Source organism: Pediculus humanus, genomic scaffold (genome assembly GCF_000006295.1).
Source record: "Pediculus humanus corporis 1103172107488 genomic scaffold, whole genome shotgun sequence".
In the NCBI taxonomy this organism is placed as follows: domain Eukaryota; kingdom Metazoa; phylum Arthropoda; class Insecta; order Psocodea; family Pediculidae; genus Pediculus; species Pediculus humanus.
In genome coordinates this window covers 979309-990301 of record NW_002987105.1, presented here as the reverse complement: position 1 = coordinate 990301, position 10993 = coordinate 979309, and the positions used below count along the sequence as shown (strand labels likewise).

At 25.5% G+C, this 10993-nt stretch overlaps 1 protein-coding gene across 1 annotated transcript; it reads left to right on the top strand.

Annotated features, from left to right (window-relative positions):
• Positions 1-704: 704 nt before the first annotated feature.
• On the top strand, positions 705-10087 carry Phum_PHUM149090 (adenylate cyclase type, putative; the record flags this gene model as incomplete). The annotated part of the gene is made up of 17 exons (XM_002424696.1): positions 705-1280; positions 4834-4983; positions 5056-5174; positions 5595-5706; positions 6329-6456; positions 6630-6788; positions 7093-7231; positions 7334-7438; positions 7691-7809; positions 7914-8075; positions 8159-8246; positions 8326-8472; positions 8515-8765; positions 8843-9135; positions 9211-9392; positions 9474-9722; positions 9800-10087. 17 exons carry the CDS (start codon positions 705-707, stop codon positions 10085-10087), a joined length of 3267 nt encoding a protein of 1088 aa, XP_002424741.1.
• Positions 10088-10993: the final 906 nt, after the last annotated feature.

The window sequence follows — 10993 nt, the reverse complement described above, 5'->3', positions numbered from 1 at the left end:
ATTTATTTTTACACATTTTTTTTTTTTACTAAACTTACTCAAAACATACTCATTGTTTGTTGTAAACGTAAACAAACGATTATAAAATTATATGTAAATATTCTATTTCCGGTTGAACTTTTAATTTTTATAATATTTTTATATTAAAAAAAAAAAAAAATTAATAAAAGATTTTATCCAACAAACTTTTCGATAATTGATAACCAAAATTTTTTTTTTTTTTTTTTAGTCAATCCGAATAAAAATAAATTTAAAAAAAAATGCTAACAAAATAATAATAATAATAATAATCACAGGTAAATATTAAATATTTATCTGATTGTTTGAATTTGGCAAAAAAAATATTTCATGGGGTTGTTGTTGTTATTGTTGTTGTTGAATAATAGCAATTTTTTTTTTTTTTTTTTTTTAAATTTTAAAAATGGGGATAGACAACAAAAAAAAGGGGTCGGTAATAGACGAATTAGTTATTTCGGGTTAGTAAAATATCTGTCGGTTTTTTTTTATTATTATTATTATGGTCGTCGTCGTCATCGTCTGGTAAAAAAACATTTGCCGAAAAATAATTATTTATTTATTTATTTATTTAGATGCCGCGTAATAGTTTTAAACGGCCTTATTGAAAAACAAAAAAAAGAAAATTAATAAATGATATTTAAAAAAATGTTATAAATAATTTAATTAAAAAAAAAGAAAAAGTAAAAATGGCTGTGATGGAAAAAAAAATTGATAAAAATATTGAAAATGGTAACGTGGAAGTGAACAGTGGTGATAAAAAAAAATTATTATTATTACAATTGTTTAGTAGAGCTTTCAATGACGATTCTTTAGAAAAATTATATTTATCATATAGCGTTAAACAAAAACGTGAGGGTCTTCATTGCTTCATATTATCATCAATACTTTACGATATTTATTATTTATCCATTCCTTGTGATTTAAATAATTTCAATTGGACACTCGTCGGTTTTTTACTATCAAATTTATTATTATTAATATGGTGTTTTTTCGGAATGGAAAAATTTTTATGGCTATGGCCTGCCATACCCTATCTATCGTGGATTATATCAATATCGCAACTTTTGATGGGTTTAATATTTAAAAATGGCGACGTCACGGGTCACGATAATCTCGGATGGACCGTTTTATTGGATTATCTCATTTACGTTCTTTTACCACTTCGTCTTCGGTATTGCGTTTTGCTCAGTTTGGTCACTTGTGCCTCCTACCTTGTAACAGTTGGTCAACTCGTCAAAAATAATTCTCATATTATCGATCAGGTATTTATTCCCTCTCTTTTTTTTTTTATTATTAGATTTTATGTACGGTAAGTAATTTTCTTTTACTTTTAATAACATTAGAACAAAAACGAATCGAATTTTTCGATATAATTAAACAAAAAAAAAAAAACCGCGACCTCCGTTACGAAAAAAAAAAAAAAAAGTTTTACGTGAAATGCCAAAAAAAAAAAAAACGGTTTTTTTTTTTTAAAAACGTCGTACTACGTATACACCCACTTTTTCTTTTTTTTATTTTTTAAGTTTATATAAATAATTTATTCTCACGATTTATATTTATAGATTTTTTTTTTTTTGAAATTTTGTCACCGATATCTATCTATCTATTTCTATCTCACACGTATCTATCTTTTTTTTGTGTGTTTGTTTTATTTGTAAATGGTAAAACGAAAAACGATGTATTTTTAAAAATCATTCGGGATTTTAAATTTTTGTTACAAAAAAAAATAGGAAGAAGCGACATATCAATCTCTAAAAAATTTTTTTTTTTTTTTTTTTGGCAAAGGAAGAGTTAAAAACCGTTACTTTTTTTCTGTCCCCCCCCCTCTCTCTCTCTCTTTTTTTTTTTTTTTTAAATCACCCTATATTTATAGAAGCATTTGCACTAAAAAAAAAATCTTAATTACGAACCATTTTAATTATTACATTTTTTTACAAAAAAAAATGGATGCGCAATAAAATTTTTAAACTTTAACTAAGTGTAAATCTTAAATTTTGATGTAAAAAAATTTTTTTTGCAACGCAATCCTTTGAATTATAGATAATAATAATTTTTATATAGTATCGATAAGTGTGCGTTCGGGTAAAAAAAAAATCAGGAAAGGAAAGGAAAAAGGAAAAAAATGATAAACATTTAAATAATAAAATTAGCGTGACTGTCATAAAAAATCTCATCAATCAAAAACAATAACAAAAAGACAACAACCAAGTTTAATAATGTTTTAATTGAGTCATCTACGAAATGAAATGAAAAAAAAAAAACATTTTTGAATTATTGGATTTTAAGATTGAAATATGATGCTTGGTAAATCATGAAATCTTTGTATAATAATTAATATTTATAATGTTGGTACACCTGATGTGATAAAAAAAAAAATGATTTTTTACGGTTATGGCACGAATTAAAAAAAAAAAGTTTAAAATCGATCGATCTATTATTAATTAATCGATTTTTTTTTTGGTTAAACGTCTACCTAAGTAAGGAATGAATGAATGAATGAATGAATGATTAAGAAAATAAATTTTTTTTTGAATATTTTGAATAATTTATCGATATCTGCTCGTTAGCTTTATCATGTTAGAGATTCGCACGGGACGCCATTTTTGTTTTTAAACGAATAAAAACAAAGAAAAAAAGGGGAGGCGTTCGGAAAAGACTCCCCAACAAAGAAAAAAAAAAAAGTTTAATAAATTATTATTATTTTAAAAATTAAAATGGACGAAACCGTTGTAAATTATTATTATCATTGTTTTATCATCAAACGAAAATAATATTTTTTTTTAAAAATAAAAACTCTCTCCTCTCCTCTCTCTCTCTCCCCCCTCCCCCCTCGAAAAAATCCATTAACAAACGTAAAGAAAAAAAATTATTATTATTATTATTATTTTGTTTTTTTTTTACTTTTTCGACAAAAAAAATTTCGAAATTTTCGAAAAAAAAGTAATTTAATTACCTTATTACATTGAAATTGTTTATTTCCTTTTTCATCTTCTCCATTTTTTTTTCCTTTTTTTTTTTAATTATTCCTCATCGAAAATTTCTCTAAAAAAAAGAAGAATGAATAAATGAATGAATACATAATTAAAAAAAAAAAAAAACGAAATAAATTTTTACGGGATCGATGAAAATACTTCAAAAAAAATTTTTTTTTTTTTTTAGTAAAATTATCTACATATATAAAAACTGTGTTAATGTGTGTGCGTTCGTTCGTGCGTTCGTTCGAACGTATTTTTAAACGTGAAAAAATAAAAAATTGTGCCCGAATAAGATGTTTATTGATTTTTATATACTTTTAAATAAAAAAATAATAATAAACGGAAACGAAGAGGAGAAAAAAAAATAAAATTTTCGCACGAATAGAAAAAAAAAAAAAAATTTTCAAGGGTTTCCTAGGGTATATTAAAAAAAAAAAACAAGGTTAAATTTATTTTTATTTTTTTTTAAACCAAAATTTAATTTCAATTAATTTCGTATCATCGTGTCATTGATAACGGATTCGTTATATAAAGAACAAACAAACAAACACACACAACTTCAGATCAGTTTGAGATTTAAAAAAAAAAAAAAAATTTTTTGTAATATTATGGGGGGCGGGTTATAAAACCCAATTTTATTTATAATTACGCCAAGTCACCTCTCACGTAAATTATTTTTAATATTATCGATCGATATAAAAATTAAAATTTTATTTTATCGTCGTTGCACACGCACACACACACACACATTTAAACACGATATAAATAAATAAATTTTCTTTTTTTTTGTAACGGCATTTAATCCGTGTAATAAAAGCACGTTCAGAAAGCAACGAAAAAAAAAAAAAATTTTTTTTAGAATTGATGACGTAAATAAAATTACGTACGTAAAAAAAATTATTTTATTAATAAATAAATACGAGTATGTGTACGTTATAAAAAAAAAAAAAAATTATTTATTTATTGAAATTAATATTTTTTTTTTTTTTTATTCCAGTCAGAAGCTTTTTAAATGAATTTTTATTTCGCTCCTGACTGGATTTAGCTTTGCTACTCCCGCGCGTTTAAAACCTGGAAATCAATAAATACGTCTATCTTTGGGTTTTGTTTCCTTTATTCTTTCTCTCTCTCTCTCTCTTTTTTTTTTACCTAGAAAATCCTTTTTTCTCCCCTCCCCCCACCATTCTCATTCCACACTTTCATACAATTATTATTATTATTAACAGTTTAAATTTTTGAAAAGAAACTCGTGGGAGTTTTCCATAAAAAAAGAAAATATTTATTTTAAAAAAAGGTAGACGTTAAATAAAAATATATGTGGAGACATTGTCGAGTCGCATTTATTGTAACGCAAATACTAATAATAGTAAAAAAAACTATTTCCGGTTTTATTACAGTTTTGTAAATTATTTTTGGAATTTAAATAAAGGGGAGGGAGGTGGGAGTTAATTTTTAGAAAATTTCTGAACTGTTATAAATTCTCGTGAATGGTTTTTAAATATGTAAGATAATAATTTTTTTTTTTTTAATAAGGTTAAAAATTTAAAATAAAAATTGAGTAAAACTATTTATCATAATGGCGGCCGTCAGGTGTTTGTTTTTTTTAAAAATAAGGTATCGTTTTTAATTAAGGTTTTTTTTCCAGAATAACAATATTATTATTGTTAATATTTAGCAACAACCCCTTACAAAAAATTTTTTAAAATTTGATAAGATAACAAATTAATGAATCGAATTTTTCTAAATCAGCATTTCCGCTTTATCGATAAATTATCATTCTCGCAAACAAAAAACTTTTTATTTAACAAAAAATAAATAAATAAATTTTTTGTTTTTTTAGTTTAGTGCCAATTTTCTGCTACTCTTAGCCGCCAACGCACTTGGATTAGCAACTTATCTCTTATCGGACAAACAACAAAGAAGAGCTTTTTTGGAAACTCGTCAATCTCTCGAAATGAAAATGTTAGTAGAAGAACAATCCGCCGAACAGGTAAGAAAATTTTTTACAAAATAAAAATAACTCAATAATGAAAATAATAATAATAATAAATTTTTTTTTTAGGAACGATTATTGCTGTCGGTTTTGCCGGAGCACGTGGCTGTTAAAATGCGACAGGATTTAGGTTCAGCTCTTGACAGCCAATTTAAAAAAATTTACATGAGCCGTCACGAAAATGTCAGGTACGTGAAATGATAACAATGATAAAAATTTCCTTCTTCTTCTCATTTTTTTTCCTTTTGTTTATTTCGCAACGTTATTAAATTTTCGATCGGAAAAATTAGTAAGGGAAGGGGAAGGGAAGGAGGGGGAACACAGGACGATGGGAAGGAGGACATCTTACATGCAAACACACACAAAAAAAAACAGGAATTTTTGTTTGTCGATGTAATTTTCGTAATCGATAACAATTTGGTTATGTTCGATCAAACCAAATAATAATGTTAATAAACGTCATTATCCCTCTAATTTACATGATTAAAAAAATTAAACCGTTAACAACAACAAACAACAAACAACAACCGAGTTTAAACGCGAAAAAAAACCTTCTTTCTTCTATATATTGTTCGATGATTTTCATAACGGTTTTTTTTTGTTTTCAGTATTCTTTACGCGGATATTGTTGGTTTTACCGCCATTTCTTCAACTTATTCAGCATCGGAATTGGTTAAAATATTAAATGAACTTTTTGCCAGATTCGATAGATTATCCGAGGTAAGTTTTTCTCTCTCTCTCTCTCTCTCTCTACGATAATGATAATAAAAAAAAAGAAAATTTTTTTACGTATAAAAATAAATCATCCGCGAGAGATTTATAATTTATCGATACGTACTTTTAAATTTTCTTTTTTTTTACTTGATTATTATCAAATTAAAATTTTTCGACACCTTTTTCCTAATAATAATAATAATAGTAATAATAATAATAATTTATTACGTTTTTATAATATCGAAAATATAAAAAATTAAAACTTAAACAACAAATAATAAGAAAAAAAACGTTTTTCCTTATTTCATTTTTAAAATAAATAAGTTTTTACTTTAACGTAAAAACTTATTAATTTAGTTTTTAGTCTAAATAAACTCTCGTAAAGTTTTTATTAACTTATTTATATTTCTCTATTAATAATTTATTAACATATTGTTTTTAATATAAAAAATTATTTTTGTAAAAAATAAATTAAATTAACGTGACGCGTCTGCGTCTAATAAATTTATCCCGTTTCGCTTATACGCCCTCCCTCCCCCTTCCTCCCAACTTTTTGAAACTTTGATTTTTTTTTTTTTTTTTAAACCGGAAATGGATGACGTGTGATAATGATTTTATTTTTTTTTAGAGATATCATCAACTACGAATAAAAATATTAGGTGATTGTTATTATTGTATAAGTGGAGCACCGAGAGAAAGACCGGATCATGCCGTTTTATGCGTTCACATGGGCCTATCAATGGTCAAAGCTATAAAGTAAGTTATTTAAATCGACACACGCACGCACGCACACACACACATTGCATTAACGTAATAAATATTTCAATAACACGAAAATAATACATTAAAATTTTTTTTTTTTTTCCTAAACCAAATGACATTTCCTTGTTAAATTAAATTTATATATATATGTATGTGTGTATATATAGATACGTTCAACAAACGTGTAATTCTCCGGTCGATATGAGAGTTGGAATACACACAGGAGCCGTACTTGCAGGTGTTTTAGGACAAACTCAATGGCAATTTGATGTTTATTCGAAAGATGTAGAATTAGCTAATAAAATGGAAAGCAGCGGTAAACCCGGGTAAATTTTATTTATTTATTTATTCCTCAACCAAAAAATATAAATTTAATTGAGTTTTAATTTCCTAAGAAGCCATATTTTTTTTTTTTTAATCGAAAAACATTTTCTCTTTTCAAATTTTTTTTTTTTAAGAAACCTTTCGAAAGTGTTTTTATTTGCCACCATATAAAAATTCTTAATTATTTCCTAAATTTATATATATATCACCCTAAAAATAACCCCGTATAAATTAAAAAAAAATTAAAATTATTTTTAGAACTTATAATTATTATTATTATTATTTTCCCCCCCCTCCACCATTTAGAAAAGTTCACATATCGGAAAAAACTTTAAGTTTTTTAAATGATGAATTCGAAGTTGAACCTGCTTATGGTGAAAAAAGAGAAGAAGCTTTAAGAATGGCTGGAATGAAAACTTATTTTATCGTTAAAGTATTAAAACCGGTGAGTTATAGAAAATTATACTACTAACACTATTTCCTGTTGGAAATAACGAACTAAAAATTTCTAATAATTATTATTTATAATTTTTTTTAAAAAAAAAAGTTTAAACCGTTAAAATCGAACGTTAATAATGGAAATATTCGAGATGATTCGTCGCAAAATTACGACAGCGATTACGATGGAAAAGACGTCGATGAAGATTTCGAGGTAAGTAAATATTATTATTATTATTATTCGATGCGAGTAGCTAATTTTATATTAAATATTTAAAAAATAAAACATTAATGTATACGTATAATTATTCATTCATTCATTCGTTCGTTCGTTTTTAATATTAATATTTAAAATATATTTTTCTCACATTGAAATTTTTTTTTTTGAAGTGGTCACGAAAAGGTCACGAAATGTTAATATTAATAAGTAAAATTTTTTTTTTTTTTTTTGAAATGGTTTCGATAGCAGAGAACAAGCCCACAAGAAGAAGAAAATCAAATGCTCAATAATGAGAAAACTAACGATGGTACAGAAGATTTTAAAAATCAATTAAGAAAAGAGTTGATTAATAAAGGAGGCTTAAGGTTTGAGATTATCATGAATAAATTTTAATATTATTATTATTAATTAATAACTTGTTGTTTGAGTCGTTAAAAAAAAAATGTCGTCTATTTTTTTTTAAATATAGCACTTTATCTGATCACACGACTTGGTTCACACTTTCTTTCAAATCGAATAAAAAAGAAAAAGATTTTAATCATAATAAAGAAGCAGCAGCAACAATTTCCCTTTTGGGTTGTCCGTTTGTTCTACTGTTTATATCGATAGCACAATTTATTATTTTACCAAGGTAATTAAATCAATTTTATTTTTTATCATTATTAATTATTAAATAATTAATTGATTGATTTTTGCCTTTGGTTTTTTTTCCAGAGACGAATTAAGTTTTTTGTCTTTCACAACTGGATTTACCATTCTCGTGATATTTAGTATAATTGCAGTAGCCGAATTGTTACCTTCGGTGAGGTTTTTTTTCCTGTTGTTGGTAAACAATATCCTAGAGTTATTATTATTAATCCTTAAATAATAATTTTTTATAGATATTTTTCAAAGAGATTGTTCAATGCAGTCTCACGGCAAGTAATATACTCTGGGTTAGACGTTTGTTGGCAGCCGTGGCAATTTTAGTGTTGGCATCGGTGAATGCCGTCGATATGGTGAGTTTGAATTTTTTTCCTCCTGAACATGTTGTCGAATTGTTGAAATTTAATTACTAATTGTTTTTTTAGGTGTCATGTGATATATCATCTTCTCCTTTAAATTGCACGGCGGGTGGTGACACAACCACCATTTGTTTGTATCCTTCTTATTTTTCATATTTTTGCGTACTCGTATTGGTCGCAGCATCTCTTCCAACTCAAATTTCTCATCTAATAAAAATTGCAATTTTTTTCATTGTTGTCGCTCTTCATTGTTCCATGAATTTTTTTGTCATTTCTGCAGCACTCGAATGCGAAGAAAATTTCGAAAATGACATTTAGTAAGTTTTTTCTTTTCCCTTTAAAACCGCAAGAAGGATGCAAATAATAATAAATAAATAAATTATTAAAATTTTAGTTTAGTATTAAAAAGAAGTTCGATGTTGGTTTGCGTTGCTCTTGCACTTTCATTTTTGGCAAGACATGTTGAAAAAGCGACAAGAGTATTATTTCAATGGAAGACTGAAGTCGAAGAACAGAGAGAAAAAGCTTCGGATATCGGTAGAAGAAATGAAGTTTTGGTTTATAATATTTTACCACCGCATGTCGCCGTCCATTTTTTAGGAAATAAAAAAAGACAACACGAAGAATTATACAGTCAAAGTTATGCTGAAGTCGGTGTACTTTTTGCTTCTATGCCTAACTTTTCAGGTAGTAATACGTCGAATAATCTCTTTTTATTATTCCATTGATGCCATAATGCAACAAAAATTTTTATAATTTCAGATTTTTATTCTGAAGAATCCGTGAACAATCAAGGACTTGAATGTCTTCGATTTCTTAACGAAGTCATTTCAGATTTTGATGCCATTTTACAGCTTCCAAGATTTCAAGATATAATTAAAATTAAAACAATTGGATCCACTTATATGGCCGCAAGCGGTCTCAATCCATCAAAAGTTGTTAAAGTAAATATTTTTATTATTATTATTATCGCGATAAGAAAAAAAAAATTCCTTTCTTAAATAATAATTTCTTTGTTTTTTAAGCCCGATGATTCGATACAAGAACGTTGGGCTCATTTAGCTTTGCTTGTTGAATTCGCATTTGAATTAAAAACAGCTTTGCAAGGAATTAACGAACAAAGTTTTAATCATTTCGTATTAAAAATGGGAATCAATCACGGTCCGATAACAGCCGGTGTTATCGGAGCTCGAAAACCTCATTACGACATATGGGGAAATTCGGTTAACGTTGCATCAAGAATGGAAAGCACTGGAAAAGCGGGTTGTATACAGGTACCGTATAGTAAACTCACTTGAAAATCCCTCATTTGTAACTTATCGAATAAAATTTTATCATCCCTTAATCGTAGGTTACGGAAGAAACTTGTAAAATTCTACAAAATTTCGGATACGTTTTCGAACAAAGAGGTTTAGTCACAGTTAAGGGAAAAGGACAACTAATGACTTATTACTTAATCGGAAAAGAAGCAAATGAATATAAAACATCAGTTAAACCCGATATAAATACAATTGTTGATGATGATGATGATGATGAAAGTACAAAAATGACAACAACAATAGAAAATGATGAAGGCCCTTCATCGGAATTAAGTGAAACGAGACTTTTAAATTCCGAAATAATACACAATGATATTTAAATATTATTTAAAAATGTTACATAATTCTCTTAATAATTATTATTATTAGGAATTCTTCATTCCTACATACAAACATACTTGAACACATTAAAAAAATTAAAATTATTTCTATGTATTTTAATAGTTTAAGTATTAATAATAATAATTTTGCAAAACGTTCCTAATCGTAATAACTTGCTTAAAAACTAGTCATTAAAATAAGTTGTAAATTTAAAAAAGAAAAAAATTTTTAGCAAATGATAAAGTTCAAAAACAATTAGATTTTATTTTGAAAATTTTACCTACTTATTATTATTATTATTAATATCACATATCTGTGTAAAATTTATATTCAGTCATTGATAATTAATTTTTTTTTTAAATTTTGTTTTATTTCTTTAAAAAAAAAAAACCGTGCTACTTTGTGCCTACAAATACATAATTTTTATTTATTTATTATTTAAAAAAAAAAAAAATTTTTAAATTTGCTTTTGCTTTGGTTTTAACAGACACTTTTCATTTCTTTCTTTCTTTTTTTTAATTGTGAGAAAAATTATCTTAAAGTATCTTAAAATCTAATTAGAAACTGTAAAAATAGTAATTAAATATTTTCACTAGCATAATAAAATCACTTATTTCTTATAAGATTTATATATTTAAATAAATAAAAGTATTTTCTGATTTCATTTAAAAAAAAAATAAAATGATCAATAGAAAAAAGAAAAAATTATTTTGTATTATTACTTTATAAATTTTAGAAAAATTAATTAATTAATTAAAAATCTTATTTAGTTTTATTTTTTTAAATGTGTGATTTAGATTATATAATTTTAAATGTGTTGTGTTACCATTAAATCCCCAAACTGACAATCAATTAATTAGAAAATTAATAACAAAACAAACAAAAAAAAGTTATTAATAAATTCA